This window comes from Mus caroli, unplaced genomic scaffold (assembly GCF_978045245.1).
Source record: "Mus caroli unplaced genomic scaffold, Mus_caroli_1 scaffold_5, whole genome shotgun sequence".
NCBI classification, from domain to species: Eukaryota; Metazoa; Chordata; class Mammalia; order Rodentia; family Muridae; genus Mus; species Mus caroli.
This window is the reverse complement of record NW_028227260.1, coordinates 142,633,428-142,651,056: the sequence shown is the minus strand read 5'-3', so window position 1 is coordinate 142,651,056 and position 17,629 is coordinate 142,633,428. Positions and strand designations below refer to the sequence as shown.

The 17,629-nt window shown below is 42.2% G+C and overlaps 1 protein-coding gene and 1 pseudogene across 1 annotated transcript in view; both read left to right on the top strand.

The window, feature by feature from the left end:
* Positions 1 to 5,765: 5,765 nt before the first annotated feature.
* On the top strand, positions 5,766 to 7,054 carry LOC110287143 (casein kinase II subunit alpha-like; annotated as a pseudogene).
* A 7,193-nt stretch (positions 7,055 to 14,247) lies between these two features.
* The window catches only part of LOC110286552 (amine oxidase [flavin-containing] A), a 67,313-nt gene continuing 63,931 nt past the window's right edge, over positions 14,248 to 17,629 (top strand). Inside the window, exon 1 of the mRNA XM_021152962.3 lies at positions 14,248 to 15,530. Within this exon, the coding sequence (XP_021008621.3) occupies positions 14,381 to 15,530 (1,150 nt within the window). The 5' untranslated portion in view covers positions 14,248 to 14,380. The remainder of the gene's footprint in view (positions 15,531 to 17,629) is intronic.

The following is a 17,629-nucleotide window of genomic DNA, read 5'->3' as shown; positions in this document are numbered from 1 at the left end:
TTTAACTCCTGTTCCAGAAGATCTTATACCATCTTTTGACCTTTTTGGGCATGCGTGCATAGGAGAATGGGCGCACACACACACACACACACAAACACTTAAAAATAAATTATCTTCATATATACTAGACATAAATGAGGGATTTCTAAAAGCACAGATATAAAAGTATTTTTTAATCCTCCTGAGTAAGTTTTGTCTCTGAGGCTTACTGCCTCTGTCTCCTATTCTAGACTTACTCCTAGAAGCTTCTAGCCTCCATACAATCTTATCTAGGCCTAGACTGTTTTCAGCCTCTGAGATTTGCTGCTGAATAAACTCACCCTTTCTATCTCTTTCTGAACCCTGGCTGGCAGAATCAAATGTGATAAATAGCATAAGACAAACTCATCTGAAATATGTGGTTTGCTTATTTATTTGTTTGTTTTTGTTTTAAGATAAGGTCTCTCACTCTGTAGCCTAGGGTAGCTTGAAACTCATGGCAATCCTCCAATTGCATCTACTTTCTGTGTGATGGGATACATGCATAATCACTTCTTTACTACTTAGGATTTCTGAACAGACTTTCAAAGACTGGAATATTTACAATGGGATGGGATGGGTTAACCAGAGATGATGAAGCATCCACAGATTAGCAACTGCTTGACATGACTGGGTATGGAGAAAAGTACACTGTTACAGGATACCAGCTGCTATGGCAGATGTGGTTTAATGTGACTAAACAACCACAGCCTCAGCTTAAGTGTTAGGTGGGGCTAGATGTTCAACAAGATGTTAGTAGTTGTTGACCATCACTCCCAGGGCCCAAATTAAACAGAACTGTAAAGGCAAGGACAGTCAAAGAAAGCATCCTAAAGGGATCACAGCAGGGCAGGGAAGGATGAAAAATGGATGTGGAGGCACTTACCATCAGCCCTTTTGAGTGGTGTTTGTACAATAACATGTTGAGAAAATTGAAGCTAGTTATCTGGTTCATAATTCAAGTCCTTTAAATGGATGCTTTTAAGGAAGGTACCATTTGCCTCAAGTTCCATATTGATCAAACTGTGTAGATTACCGTCTGTTTATAATGCCATTTTACCTCGCCTTTCTGGTCCCAGCCAGTGGGGATGCCTGGAGCTACAATCTCTAAAGTGAAGCTGATTTAAATTTAATTGCTAATCTACTCAAGGAAGCCACTGCTTGGCTTTAAAAAACAATTCTTCTTGTTTTTCAAATTGTGTCTTGAAATATTGAAAGTTCAGGGCATGAGTTAAAGAGAAGCCTAGACTTAAATTTGCCTAGAGCCATATGATTCAGAGGATACACTGACTCTTGTCTGTTTAGGTTAGGCAAAGAGTAAACACGTTTATAAATGTCAGACATGGCCCCTCCGGGGACTATTGATGTAGCCAGCCAGAGCCAGCATTTAAAAAATTATCCAAAGAGCTTGATTCAATATCACCGATGACCTGGAGTCTGGAAAAGAACTAATGTTGATGTGCTTAGAAAGCTCTAACCTTCCCTCAATATTCTTCCTCTGCACACAGGAGTTTCTTTTAAAGGGGCAGTAGTTCTTGGGATTTGAGACTAAAAACTTGGTCTTCAGCCATGGAACAACCAGGATGAGGGATGCCCTATCTCATCACTATACATTAAGTTCTTTATACTTAAGTTACTTGTCATTTGTTAAGAAACTCCACCACAATATGTGCTTCATGTTTCTAGGAGACATTTCTGAGTTGTTTAAGTTGATCCACATATATCTCAGTGGGATGCCTTCACATCCTTAGATACATTCAAAGTGGTTTTCTTATTGATTTCTATTTTTCCCAGTCCAGTCTTCATTGTTAATATAGACTAAGGGACAATATGACACCTTCTGGCTACCAAGAAGATCAAATAAAGGTACACGCACGCACACACAGAAGCACACATGCACATATACACACATGTGCATGTGCACATGCATTCAGATAAATGTCTGGGGATGGAGAGATAATAACTCAGTTGGTAAGATGTTTGCCACACATGTATGAAGATATGAATGTGATTCCAGGACCCATGTAAAACATGATGGTTTACACACTTTGTGATGACAGATGTAGAGAGAAAGAGATAGGCTGACTGGCCACTCAGACTAGTTGAAACCTCCAAGTCCAGATCCTACTGAGAACCCCTACCTCATAAAACAAGATAGGCTTTTAGAAAGGACATCAGGAATTGACCTCTAGCCTGCACACATATGTGTAAGTGTACCTACATACACATGTGTACTCACATGCTTAGGAGCACAAAAAATGAATTTAAGCAGTCATAAAAAAAAAATCTAACTTACATGTTGTCCTGGTTTGCTTTCTATTTCTGTGATAAAAAAAACCTGGCCCAAAGGCAAATTGGAGAAGAAAGTGATTGGCTTACATGTCCCAAGTCATATCTGATCACTGAGGTAAGTCAGGGAAGGAACTCAAGGAAGTAGGAGGAAGAGCTAATTTTTGAGTGTAAATTTCCCTTGTCTCACCCCTGTGAGCTTATAACCTATGGAGTATTCATCTATATTAATCAGGGTTCTCTAGAGTCACAGAACTTATGGGTAGTAAAGGAATTTATTGACTTAACAGTCTGCAGTCCAACTCCCAACAATAGTCAGTAGCAGCTATGAACGGAAGTCCAAGGATCTAGCTGTTGCTCAGTCCCACACGGCAAGCAGGTGAAGGAGAGAGAGATAGCCTTCCTTCTTCCAATGTCCTTAATATGGTCTCCAGCAGAAGGTGTAGCCCAGATTAAAAGTGTGTGCCACTACACCTTTAATCCCAGATGACCTTGAACTTGGAGATCTCCCTGTCTTAATCTTCTGGAATCCATAGCCACTATGCCTCAAGATCCCAATACCAAGATCCAGGTCAGAAACTTCTATCTCCCAGCCCAGCCACCAGATTAGGGTCACTGGTGAGCCTTCCAATTGTGGATTGTAGTTCATTCCATATATATTCAAGTTGACAACCAAGAATAGCCAGTACGTCATCTTTAAGTCATATTAGAATAGGACTTTGACTATGTCTCACTGGTAGAGTCCTTGCCTAGCATATACAAGGCTCTGGATTCCATCTCCAAAATCTACCAAACACACACACACACACACACACACACACACACACACACACACACAGAGAGAGAGAGAGAGAGAGAGAGAGAGAGAGAGAGAGAGAGAGAGAAAGAGAGCACTTTTTATTGTTTTATTTTTCTTTCTCTTTCTATTTCTCTCTGTCTCTGCCTCTGTCTCTCTCTCTGCCCTGGAACTCACTCTGTAACTCAGGCTGGCCTCAAACTCAAGTGGATCCTCCTGGTACTTCCTTGTGAATGCTGGGAATTCAGCTGTATGGAAGCTATCCCCATTAACAAAAGAGAACCCTAATCTTGCTGATGTGGAACTGAACTAGGTAGAAGTATTCTTGAACGGGGAACAATAGATATATATATATTTTTTTTCTACATCATTCTTAAGAAGTACACTAGCCAGGTATGGTGGTACATGCCTATATTTTCAGCACTCAGGAAGCTGAGGCTGGTGAGTTTAAGTCTGATTTTGAACTTTCTAAGAGGAAAAGGCAAACAAACAAAAAACAAAACAAACAAACAAAAATGAGATATATTAGCTTCTGACATTCCCACTAGGCAGAATCTCCCTGCAAACTCCCAGTTCCTCCAGCTTTTATAGTCTTTCTGCCAATTCTTCTGCAATGATCCCTGAGCCTGAAGTTCAGGAGTTGCCTCAACTGGGACTGGGCTCCACAACTCTGCATTTTGATTACTTGTGATTTTCTGTAATGGTCTCGATCTGTTGCAAAAAGAAGTTTCTTTGATGCAGGGTGAGGACCACACTTTTATGTGGGTCTAAGGACCAATATTTAGAATGTAGTTAGAGACTACGGTCTCTAACTACAAGGCAGGGAAAAGCTCAAAAAGCCTCAAATCTACCAAGCAACTGCAGGCAACTAAGGAATGGAAAAAAGTCTTCCCCAGTTAAAAGATTACTAATTTATTACCCAAATGGTGAGCTCTCTGAAAACATACATATGAGTAATATTATTCAATCTTAGCAGATGTATTATTTAATTAGAAACACATAGGTACAGATATATACATTTATATTTCTTTCTCATATCTATCTCATCTATCTATCTATCTATCTATCTATCTATCTATCTATCTATCTATCTATCTATCTATCTATCTATCTTTCTGTCTTAGTCAGGGTTTCTATTCCTGCACAAACATCATGACCAAGAAACAAGTTGGGGAGGAAAGGGTTTATTTGGCTTACACTTCCATACTGCTGTTTTTCACTAAGCAAGTCAGGACTGGAACTCAAACAGGTCAGGAAGCAGGAGCTGCAGAGGCTATGAGGGACGTTACTTACTGGCTTGCTTCCCCTGGCTTGCTCAGCCTGCTCTCTTACTACCAGCCCAGAGATGGTCCCACCCACAAGGAGACTTTCCCCCTTGATCACTAATTGAGAAAATGTCTTACAGTTGGATCTCATGGAGGCATTTCCTCAACTGAAGCTCCTTTCTCTGTGATAACTCCAGCCATGTCAAGTTGACACATAACTAGCCAGTACACTATCTATCTACTATCTATTTATATATTTCATGATTGAGGCCTTGAATTGAGAGGAAGGAAAGGTAGATGGGAGGGTTTAGAGTATGTCAAAAGGATTATATTCACTTCTTGTAACTCAAAATTCCAAATTATGATTGCTTCAAAGAAAAGAAGTTTACTGACCATGTAAAATAAATGAACAGATGTATATACTATTGTATGTAAGTTTTCTTACATCTCATCTTCTCAGATAACTGCATTACAGGCAGCAGAGAGGAGGAAGAGAGAATAATTCCTCCATTTAAGACAACTTCATGAGACTTATATGATTAGAAGTTCCATATCTATTTTTTTAATTTATTAAGTATTTTCTTCATTTACATTTCCAATGCTATCCCCAAAGTCCCCCATACCCTCCCCCCCCACACTCCCCTACCCACCCACTCCCACTTCTTGGCCCTGGCGTTCCCCTGTACTGAGGCATATAAAGTTTGCAAGACCAAGGGGCCTCTCTTTCCAATGATGGCCGACTAGGCCATCTTCTGATACATATGCAGCTAGAGACACGAGCTCTGGGGGGTGGGGGAGTACTGGTTAGCTCATATTGTTGTTCCACCTATAGGGTTCCATATCTAACTTTTAATATTCTTTATTGATCAGAACTTTGTCATTTCAGCTCCAAGAGAGGAATGGAGAAATGAAAATTGAGGATTACATTTCTTTTCTCTTTGCTTTCAGTTAGATCTTATTATGTAGCCCAGGTTGGCCTTAAACTCACCATCTCCCTATCTCAGCCTCACAAGTGTTGTGATTAAAGGCACATGGATTGTTTTTTGTTTGTTTGTTTGTTTTTGTTTTTGGAGACAGGGTTTCTCTGTGTAGCCCTGGCTGTCCTGGAACTCACTCTGTAGACCAGGCTGGCCTCAAACTCAGAAATCCACCTGCCTCTGCCCCAAGAGTGCTGGGATTAAAGGCATGTGCCACTATGCCTGGCTTTTTGAAATTTTTTTTCATAGATGTTTTAACAAAAGGCCGCCTTAAAAAAAATGTTCATGCTCCTGGCAACAGAGGCTGCAGCCTCGCTCTGGTCCCCCCCGACTGGCAGCTGAGCCTTGTGTCTCCTCCTCCACTGCCGCCATATTGTCTGTGTGAGGATAGGGGAGCGTGCCTTTGCCGCTGCCGCTTCCAAGGCAGTGTGAAGAAAAAGGGTCTGAAACAAAGTCTTACCAATGTCTGCTTTTGAACACAGTGACTGCCGGATCTTCAAACATCAAGTTCATCTTTGTCTGTCAACATGTCTGACATGTCGGGACCCGTGCCAAGCAGGGCCATAGTTTACACAGATGTTAACACACACAGACCCCGAGAGAACTGGGATTATGAATCACATGTGGTGGAATGGGGAAATCAAGATGACTATCAGCTTGTTTGAAAATTAGGCAGGGGCAAATACAGTGAAGTGTTTAAAGCCATCAACATCACAAATAATGAAAAAGTTGTTGTTAAAATTCTCAAAACAGTAAAAAAGAAGAAAATTAAGCGTGAAATAAAGATTTTGGAGAATTTGAGAGGTGGGCCCAACATCATCACACTTGCAGACATTGTAACAGGCCCTGTGTCACCCTGTGCCTTGGGTTTTGAACGTGTAAACAACACAGACTTCAAGCAATTAATTGTACCAGACGTTAACAGACTATGACATTCGCTTTTACATGTATGAAATTCTGAAAGCCCTGGATTATTGTCACAGCATGGGGATTATGCACGGAGATGTGAAACCCCATAATGTCATGATTGATCATGAGCACAGAAAGCTTCGGCTAATAGACTGGGGTTTAGCTGAGTTTTACCATCCAGGCCAATAATGTTCGAGTTGCTTCTCGATATTTCAAAGGTCCAGAGCTACTTGTAGATTATCAGATGTACGATTATACTTTGGATATGTGGAGCTTGGGTTGTATGCTGGCAAGTATGATCTTCCGGAAGGAGCCATTTTTCCATGGACATGACAATTATGATCAGTTGGTGAGGATAGCCAAGGTTCTGGAAACAGAAGATTTATATGACTAAATTGACAAGTACAACTTTGAATTAGATCCATGTTTCAATGATTATCTTCGGCAGACACTCCCGTAAGCGATGGGAACGCTTTGTCCACAGTGAAAACCAGCATCTTGTCAGCCCTGAGGCCTTGGATTTTCTGGACAAGCTGCTGCGACACGACCACCAGTCACGGCTCACTGCATGAAAGGCCATGGAGCACCCTTACTTCTACACTGTTGTGAAGGACCAGGCTCGAATGAGTTCCACTAGCATGGCAGAGGGCAGCACACCTGTCACCAGCGCCAATATGATGTCAGTGATTTCTTCAGCGCCAACCCCTTCAACCCTTGGACCTCTGGCAGGCCCATCAGTGATTGCTGCTGCCAACTCACTTGGGATACCTGTTTCAGCTGCCGCTGGCGCTCAACAGTAATGACCCCCATCTATCTTCTGCTGCCCGAGCAGAGATGGGGAAGTCCACCTTCTCCTTGATGCAGCTTGCGCCTGGTTGGGAGGGGTGAGAACACTTCAGCAGCACTGTGTCTGAACCGTTGCTTGTGGATTTAGTAGTTGAGAAAAAAAAATTACAGGCTGATTTTCTTTCTTTCTTTTTTCTTCAAAAATAAAAACAAAAACAAAAACAAACAAACAAACAAAAAAACTTGGACTTTTCATAACTCAGGGGATTCCCTGAAAAAATTACCCGCATGTGGAATATTTCATGGACAAAATTTTTCTCCCCTTCCAAATTCAGTTTATCACCACTAAAGAAAAAAGATAAACTGGCCTCAGTCCCAGCTGCTGCATTTGGGTGGAGATTTCATCCCCTTCTCATGTTGCTCTCTCCACATTGTACACTCTTGGCGCTTATATCTCATGTTCTTCTCCAGAGATTGTAAACTGTAGCTCATCAGGGAGGAGGGGAGGGAGGAGGTGGGGAGGGAGGACCCAGTCCATCCTGCAACACTGTTCTGCTGGCTGGCCACTTCATCTCTTCTTTCCAGGACTGCATCCCTGGCTTACTCCTGCTCAGGTAGAGGTGGGTCTGTCTTATTTACATCAAGATGTTAAAAGTCTACCCAGCATGCAGACAGATCCAATGCTTTTTTCTGAACGAATCATGTCTTACTAACCTAACCCTAAATGATTTTAATTTTAGTTGAGTTTCTATTTGTGATACTTTTCCTTTCTGGGCTCCTACTTTTGGTCTTTCCCTTTTCATCTCCAGACATGCTGTGCTTCATAGCTGCTAGGAGAGGGAAGGCAGATTTTTTTTTTCAGTTTTCGTTGACTTGGCCATTTTGAAGACAGTTAGTGGGCATAATTTATTGCTTTTTAAAAAAGAAATATTGTCCCTATAAGTTTCATGCTAGCACTCTTATGAGCTAATGGGTGATGTGGCCGCACTGGGTTCATTTTAAGCTTTGTCCTTTCTCCTCCCTGCCTTGCCCTTTCTTCACATGCCATCCAGTGAGGAGCCCTGCTCTCAGAATTGGAAGTGTGTTTGAGAGGCAGGAGCAGAGCCATTATCTCCAGTGAACCAGAAATGGTAGACCTGTAATTGTGGGAAACTATCAGTTCTGTTGTTATGGCCCTGCCATCCCTTGCTGTGTGTATATATATAATACTTTGTCCTTCATACGTGAAAGACCCAGTGTTGGAATTCTTTGGTGTAAATAAATGTTTGGTTTTATTTATAAAAAAAAAAGGGTTCATAAACAAATCAGTGTCCTTTTTCTACACAAAGGATAAACAGGCTGAGAAACAAATTAGGGAAACAACACCCTTCACAGTAGTCACAAATAATATAAAGTACCTTGGTATGGCTCAAACAAAGGAAGTGAAAGATCTGTTTGATAAGAACTTCAAGTCTCTCATGTGAGACTATGCCTTTACCTGGCAAATACAGAAGTGGATGCTCACAGTCATCTACTGGATGGAACACAGGGCCCCCAATGGAGGAGCTAGAGAAAGTACCCAAGGAGCTGAAGGGGTCTGCAACCCTATAGGTGGAACAACAATATGAATTAACCAGTACCCCCCACCTCCCAGAGCTCGTGTTTCTAGCTGCATATGTAGCAGAAGATGGCCTAGTTGGCCATCATTGGGAAGAGGGGCCCCTTGGTCTTGCAAACTTAAAATGCCCCAGTACAGGGGAATGCCAGGGCCAAGAAGTAGGAGTGGGTGGGTAGGGGAGTAGGGCACGGGGGGTATAGGGGACTTTCAGGATAGCATTTGAAATGTAAATGAAGAAAATATCTAATAAACATTTTTTTAAAAAGGAACTTCAAGTCTCTGGAGAAAGAAATTGAAGATCTCAGAAGATGGAAAGATCTCCCGTGCTCATGGATAGGCAGGATTAATATAGTCAAAATGGCTATCTTGCTGAAAGCAATCTACAGATTCAATGCAATCCCCATCAACTGCATGTGGAAAATTCCAACTCAATTCTTCATCAAGTTAGAAAGGGCAATTTGCAAATTCACCTGGAATAACAAAAACCTAGGATAGCAAAAACTATTCTCAACAAAAAAGAACCTCTGGTAAAATCACCATCCCTGACCTCAAGCTGTACTACAGAGCAATTGTGATAAAAACTGCATGGTACTGGTATAGTGACAGAAAGGTAGATCAATGGAATAGAATTGAAGACCCAGAAATGAACCCACACACCTATGGTCATTTGATCTTTGACAAGGGAGCTAAAACCATCCAGTGGAATAAAGACAGCATTTTCAACAAATGGTGCTGGCTCAACTGGCAGTTAGCATGTAGAAGAATGCAAATTGTTCCATTCTTATCTCCTTGTACAAAGCTCAAGTCTAACTGGATCAAGGAACTCCATATGAAACCATAGGCACTGAAACTAATAGAGGAGAAAGTGAGGAAGAGCCTTGAAGATATGGGCATAGGGAAAGATTCCTGAACAGAACAGCAATGGCTTGTGCTGTAAGATCAAGAATTGACGAATAGGACCTCAAAAAATTGTAAAGCTTCTGTAAGGCAAAGGACATTGTCAATAAGACAAAAAGGCCACCAAGAGATTGGGAAAGGATCTTTACCAATTCTAAATCAGATAGGGGACTAATATCCAGTATAAATATAAAGAACTCGAGAAGTTGGATTCCAGAAAACCAAATAATCCTATTTTAAAATGGGGTACAGAGCTAAACAAAGAATTCTCAACGGAGGAATACTGAATGGCTGAGAAGCACCTGAAAACATGTTCGACATCCTTAATCATCAGGGAAATGCAAATCAAAACAACCCTGAGATTCCACCTCACACCAGTCAGAATGGCTAAGAAAAAAATTCAGGTAACAGCAGGTGCTGGCGAGGATGTGGAGAAAGAGGAACACTCCTCCATTGTTGGTATTGCAAGCTGGTACAACCAATCTGGAAATCAGTTTGGCAGTTCTTCAGAAAATTGGACATATTTCTACTGAAAGATCCAGCAATACTACTCCTGGACATATACCCAGAAGATGCTCCAACTTGTAATAAGGACACATGCCCCTCTATGTTCATAGCAGCCTTATTTATAATAGCCAGAAGTTGGAAAGAACCCAAATGTCCCTCAACAGAGGAATGGATACAGAAAATGTGGTACATTTACACAATGGAGTACTACTACTCAGCAATTAAAACCAATGAATTTATGAAATTCTTAGGCTAATGGAGGGAGCTAAGGATATCCCGAGTGAGGTAACCCAATCACAAAAGAAAACACATGATATGCACTCACTGATAGGTGGATATTAGCCCAGAAACTTAGAATACCCAAGATACAATTTGCAAAACTCATGAAACTCATGAAGAAGGAAGACCAAAGTGTTGATACTTCAATCCTTCTTAGAAGGGGGAACAAAATACCCATGGAAGGAGTTACAGACACAAAGTTCGGAGCTGAAACTGAAAGAAGGACCATCCAGAAACTGCCCCACCCTTGGATCCATTCCATAAACCACCACCAGACCCAGGCACTATTGCATATACCAACAAGATTTTGCTGACAGGACCCTGATATAGCTGTCTCCTGTAAGTCTATGCCAGTGCCTGGCAAATACAGTCATCTATTGGATGGAATACAGGGTGCCCAATGAAGGAGCTAGAGAAAGTACTCAAGGAGCTGAAGTGGTCTGCCACCCTATAGGAGGAACAATAATATGAACTAACCAGTATGCCCAGTGCTCGTGTCTCTATCTGCATATATAACAGAGGTTGGCCTAGTAGGCCCTTGGTCTTGCGAAGATTCTGTGCCTCAGTATAGGGTTGTGCCAGGTGCAGGAAGTGGGAGTGAGTGGATTAGAGAGCAGGGGGAAGGGGGAACTGTATAGGGAATTTTTGGAGAGGAGACTTGGAAAAGAGTTAGCATTTGAAATGTAAATGAAGAAAACATCTAATAAAATGTTCTTTTTAAAAAGATATATTTATTAATAGATATGTATGTGCATGTCTGCATGAGTATATGTCTTATGTATAGGTGCGCACAGTGACAGAAGAAGGCATCAGATCTCATGGGACTGGAGTTACAGGGCAAGTGATTGTGAGGCCACTAATGTAGGTGTTTGGAACCCAACCCTTATCCTCTGGATAATAGCAAGTTATCTTAACATATCAATCATTTTTCCTGGATCCCTAGAGGCAGATAAATGAAGTTCTTAGAGCATACAGTTCTTAACCTGTGAGCATGTGGTCTTTTGCATTCAAATGATCCTTTAACAGAGGTCAAATATCAGATAGCTGGCATATTTGATATTTACATTACTATTTATAACAGTAGCAAAATTATAGTCAAGAAGTAGCGATGAAAATAATTTCATGGTTGGGGGTCACAACCACATGAGAAACTGTATTAAAGAGTCACAGCATCAGGAAGGTTGAGAAACACTGGGCTACAGGAAGATAATAGGGGTCTTCTTGCTTTTTCAAATGAAATGTCAAGGTGTATATTTTTGAGTACTATGTCCTGAATGGCCATCATCTTTCCTCCCTCCCTCCCTCCCTCCCTCCCTCCCTCCCTCCCTCCCTCCCTCCCTCCCTCCCTCCCTTCCTTCCTTCCTTCCTTCCTTCCTTCCTTCCTTCCTTCCTTCCTCCTCCTCGTCCTCCTCCTCGTCCTTCTTCTTTTTTTCTTCTTCTTCTTCTTCTTCTTCTTCTTCTTCTTCTTCTTCTTCTTCTTCTTCTTCTTCTTCTTCTTCTTCTCTCTCTCTCTCTCTCTCTCTCTCTCTCTCTCTCTCTCTCTCTCTCTGTTTTAGGTACTGAGAATTAAACCTTCATACAGCTTTATAATGCTATATTCTCAGTTCTTTTAATTTGATTTTGAGACAGAGGATCACTAAGTTTCACAGACCTGCCTCAAAATTACTCTGTAGCCTAGGGAGGCCTTGAAAAGGCAATCTTTTTGTCTCAGCCTCCCAAGTAATGGGATTACAGGCCTGTATCACTAGGCCTCACTCATATATTTTTTAGTAGTTTATTATTTTTTTAATCCTTGATATATAGCCCAGGCTGACCTTGAACTACCTATCTTCTTGCCTCTGCTTCTGGTGCTGGAATTATTACCACACCTGCCTGTGTCAGATCAGGATCATTTTCTATATCACTAATTTCTTCTAATTTATTCATTGTATTTCTCATTTAAAATCCACTATATTTTAAAATTATATTCAATAGTATTTAGTTCATTTACTTTCTAGATTGCTAATTGTTGGCAGGCCCATTTTTATTTATTTATGAAACTGCAGTTGTAGATGGTTGTGAGCTTCCATGTAGGTGCTGAGAATTGAACCAAGGTTGTTTGGAAGAACAGCCAATACTCTTAATCATTGAGCCATCTCTCTAAATTCTGCAGGCCCATTTTTAAGGCTGACTATGCCCTTAGGTTCTGCTTAGAAAGAGAGGTAAAGTGGCCTTTCTTTCTTTCTGCTAATATGAATCATTTATTTTTAAACTATCATAGTTAATAAGTTATATTGGTAAACAATTTTAGTTAAGATACTTATTTCTCTTAACTCTTTCATACTTGATGAGGATACAAATGCACATGCATAAGGGTATGCTGTTTATATTCATAGCTTGATTTTATCATTGGGTAATATCCTGAAAATTACTCCTATTAGTCAGAGTCCTTTATTTATTATCACCATTATTATTAATTTTTTTCTTTTGAGACCGGGTTTCTCTGTGTAGCCTTGGCCATCCTGGAACTCCCCCCACCCCCACTCCTTTCTCCCTGTAGACCAGGCACTCAGAGCCTCTTCCTCCTGAGTCTGGGATTAAAGACATGAGCCACTACTGTAGGGCTAGAGTACTTCATTTTTAAAATTTGGTGTTTTGGGCTAGTGAGATGGATTTTTGTTCAAAGGCACTTGCTGCCAAACTTGATGACATAAGTTACATCCCTGGGACCCATGTAGGAGGGAACTGAGTCTAGCACACACAAAATAAATATAAATAAATGTAATAAAATTGTAATTTAGTGCTTCATTGTGTAAACATATTGAAGCTCACAGAACTAACTCCCCATGAATGTTCCAGAATCTTTGCATGTTAAGGCTTACATATAGCCCCAGCTAATAGAGCGCTTAAGGTAAGGTAAAGAAGAGGATCCCTTGAACTATTAGAGACCAATTTAATCAACACAGTGAAACTATGACACTGCATCTTTAAAAGAAAAATAATAACGAAGGTGTCTTGGGTAGTGGGAGGGATGGAGATGATCAAGATACGTTAATATGTAAGTATGGAACTTTTCAGCAAATAAAATTATATATATTTAAATTATATATATATATATATATAATTTTTTTAATTATAATAAATAACTCTTTGTGTAAGGATACTAAATTCTCTTTTCCCTAACTCTTCCTCACTCAGTGGCCATCCCCCTACCCCCTAGGACATGGACTCACACTAGAGTCGATCAGCCCCTAACTTATTATCTTTTTGTTTCAGAATCCAAAATGCTTGGATTACAAATGTGTGCCACTATGCTTTACACCGCTCCGCATATTTTCTTTCTTTCTTTCTTTCTTTCTTTCTTTCTTTCTTTCTTTCTTTCTTTCTTTTTTTTTTTTAATTTTCACCTTAGGCATCCCTTCCTTAGCTTTCCTGTCTAAATCTCGGTAACAATTTGTGGTAGCTGAGTTATTTTATTCTCGCATAGTTCCGGAGATTGTGGTTAGATATGTTCAGATGTAAACACACCACAGAATTCCAAGAACCTTTCAGTCCATTGGAGTGGCGATTTGCCCCTCCCCGCCCCACCAGGTCGGAGACCCCTGCAGGGCTGCGCGGACAACGCCTCCTCGTGACGTCACCCGAGGGCTAAACCAAACTGAGCTGGGTAGAGTCCCCTCATTTCTCCCTTCGGGTTTGTCTCCCTAAAATATAGGCTTTCTTGAGTGCGCGCCAGCTCACATTACTTTTAGATAAAAAAAGAATACGGTGAAAGCTTCAGGCTAATAATACTCATCGTCGCGCGAGCTCTGACGCGGACTCCGCCCACAGACACGCCCCCTCCGCGTCATAGTGGTATCGCCCGGCCTCAACGGGCGGCCTACAAAGGAGGCCTGCAGGTGGGGAAGGCGGAGCCGCGCCGCGCTGACGCCGCATCTTCCCGCCTCCCCGTGGGCTGGGCGTGCTTGGGTTAGGCTTCTGAATGCTGACTGGTAACAAATGGCTGGGCCCTGAAAGCGGAGCGCCCTTGAGGGGGGTGGTTTAGGGTAGCCATTCGCGGCTTCCCGCGGCTGTGAGAATTATGTCAGAAAAGAAGGCCTTCCCCCCAGGCAGGGGCGTCACGCGTGGCCGCGGTGGCCGGGGGCGTGAGGTGGATTTGGCCCCGGGAGCCCGGAGTGCCACTTCCCAGACCCACGTGGAAAAGTCCAGCTCGTTCGAGTCCTCCCACCCTCTGCGGAGGACCGTCTCCCAACCCTCTCCCTCGACTGGGACGAACGATTCCATTCAGGAGCAGGGGGGTCCCTCGAGTGCCCTCAGCCTCCCTCAGAGCCTCAGTGATAATTTTGGCCCGAGGAATGACCAGGGCCTCCGCGTTCACCATCGGGGCGTTCAGGTCCCCACAGTTGCCTCAGACTCCACCCTCCTTAGCTCTTTCTCTCAGCGCATATCTACAGTAGGGTCCATCCCAATGCCAGACTCATCCCTATCTGGGCAAAGGTTTTCGTTGGCTTCTGTGCAAGTGTCCTCCATGGCTTCTATACGTAGCACTTCTGTTGAGTCAGAACTGGGGTCTATCCCTGCCTCACTGACCAGCACTCCCCAAGGGTCGGCAGTGGAGCCCACTCCATCCCTTCCATCCGTATTGTGTCGCCCCTCCTGGGGATTGGCACCAGAACATTTTACACACAGAAGCACATCCCTGCCAGACACACCAGACAACACCCCACTAGAGTCGGCAGAAGATTCCCTCAGGCATTCTGTATCAGTCTCTTCTTGGCTATCACCATCAACACTTTCTGCTCCCCGTGACGAATCCCTGCTGCCTCTGTCACTCGATAGTCCTATATCCATATCTCCACCACTGTATGATCAAGGGCCCGATCTTTTCTTTGCCTGTCAAGTGCCTATGCTAGGGCCATCCCTGCCCTGCGTATGGGGCTCTCCCTGGGTATCTCAGCAAGGATCAGCTCCGCCCCTGAGCGCTCCCCTAGCCTTTGCACTAGAGCGCGCTCCGCCTTCAGGGCCGGGCTCTACCCCGGTGTGGATAGATACATCAGCTCCGCCCTCGGACTCCAGTCAAGGGGCGGTACAAGGGTCTGTTCCACCCTGGGCGGTCCCCCCTTTTAAACCCAAGTCTCGGGAGAATTTTACCCAAACCATGACGGATCTGGAGAAGCCCAGTATCACAGGCCACATGTTCGACGTAGTCGTGATTGGAGGCGGCATCTCAGGTTAGTTTGTTAAGTAAGGGGCTCTAGCTGACCAGGGGTAGGGAACTTGCAGTGTCCCTGTTGTGTTTGGGAGGGTCTTTCTCCTCCGTGTGAGTGTTAACTATAACAGGGCCCCAGATCCTGCCAGATGGGAGCAGGGGCTTGTCCCCTTGCATACACTGGTGGAGGGAGTCAAAATAATTTGACTCCTAACTACTAATGGTTAATTAGCTCTTGTTTTGCAGTTACATTTAGCAGATTACATGAGTTTCCTCTGTCTTCAACAGTGTCCTGGGTTGGCAACACATTTGCTATTTTACAAAACCAAACAACTGTGGCTTAAGAGTTTCAGTAACTGTCCTTGTGTCTGAATACCTCCCTGGGAAGCCACAGACCTGTTTTCTCCCATTTAAGACCTTCACTTCCAATTCTATAGGTGGTTGCTTGGCCTCCCTGACTTCACATCCTCTCCTCTGAATAGCACAACAGCCAGTGTACATATGTACTACTGAAGTAGTAGTAGGATTAGTTCAGTTCAGTTCTTCTCTAAAGCACCATTGCTTAGAAAGTGAGTAGGTAAAAAAATACGGAGACAGCATCTTTTAGAAAAAAAGTAATTTTTTTTAAAGACCTGGAAGTTTCAACCTATTCCTGCTGGGTTTTTTTCAGAACTTGTATAAAAGTGTAGTGAATTGTCCAAAGGGAATCTCTTGTATGCTTTTGCTGAGAGCTGCACTGTCTAAATCTTGTCCTGTGGTCTTGGCTTAAATGGCTCATCAAGTAAGGGGAAGATGAAATTTTTTTTCTCTATTTTCCTGGAGACCTCATAAATATATGTATATTAAATTGCCACCTAAATTGTCATGCAAAAATTTAGGAGTTATTCTTTGTCTCTAGGTAGAAGTCCAAGCCCTTTCTCTCAAGTGTTAATAATTTCAGAGATGTGTGCAAGATGTAATTTAGAGGGAGAAAGACAGTAGGAAGGAGTAAATAGGGTGCCCCCACAGTATCTATTTTAATGTATGTTCCCTTTGAGTAGACTATAAATGTGCTTGTATATTAATTTTAGATATAGATAGCTTTGGACTCAGCCTGTTCAGGATAAACAGTCTAATTATCAGATTGGTATGGACTGTTCCTTTGGCTATCCTAGCCAGTGGCAGCAATAGGCCTGTGTGCTGCAGTATCAGAAGGAAGCAGATCCTGGTGGACAGTAAGAAAAGGGAACATATATCCTTCCTTCCTTCCTTCCTTCCTTCCTTCCTTCCTTCCTTCCTTCTTTCCTTTCTTCTTTCCTTCCTTCCTTCCTTCCTTCTTTCCTTCCTTCCTTCCTTCCTTCCTTCCTTCCTTCCTTCCTTCTTTAAACACTTGTTGAGTGCCTACACTTTAATGGATTGGTGTTTTCAAATATCTGGTTCCTTTAGGCAATTACCCTAGAAGCAATGTGGTTGTTGATCATTGAAGTAGAAATATGATGATAATTTGTAGTATACATCGATTAATGCTATACCACAATTTGCTGTTTTGCTGGGATTTTATTTTTTTCCTTTTCTTTGTTTGTCCCCAGTGTTCCTTAAAGAAAGCTTTGTCTTTTAAAATGTTTTTGATGTTGGTCTAGCCTTTAATAGCTGAACTATTTCTCCAGCCTGCTTTTTTAAAATTTTTATGAGACAGTGTCTCATGAATCTCAGGCTGGCATCCAATTTAACATGTAGCTAAGGATGAACTTTGATTTCTGATTCTCTAGCATCTACCTGCCAAGTGCTCAGATTGCAGATGTGGGATATTATGCCTGCTTTATGTAGTACTGGGGATCAATGCCAGGGCTTCTTTTATGCATGGTAGGCAAACATTCTATCAAGTGAGCTATATCCCCAGACACATATTTTGCTTATTCTTTTGTCTAATTGCTTGGTCTTTCTTCCTTTTCATACTTGACTGTTCATATTTAGATATCAGCAGAGTATATTTATCATGTAGCTGATGAACCTTAAAACTCAAGGTCCATTCTGATTCTCATTCCAAATAACCAGCTCTATACTAAGTCATGTAAAACTTTTGCTTTCTTTTGTTTTGTGGTGTTGGTGAATTAACACAGGGTCTCATATAGCATAGACTGG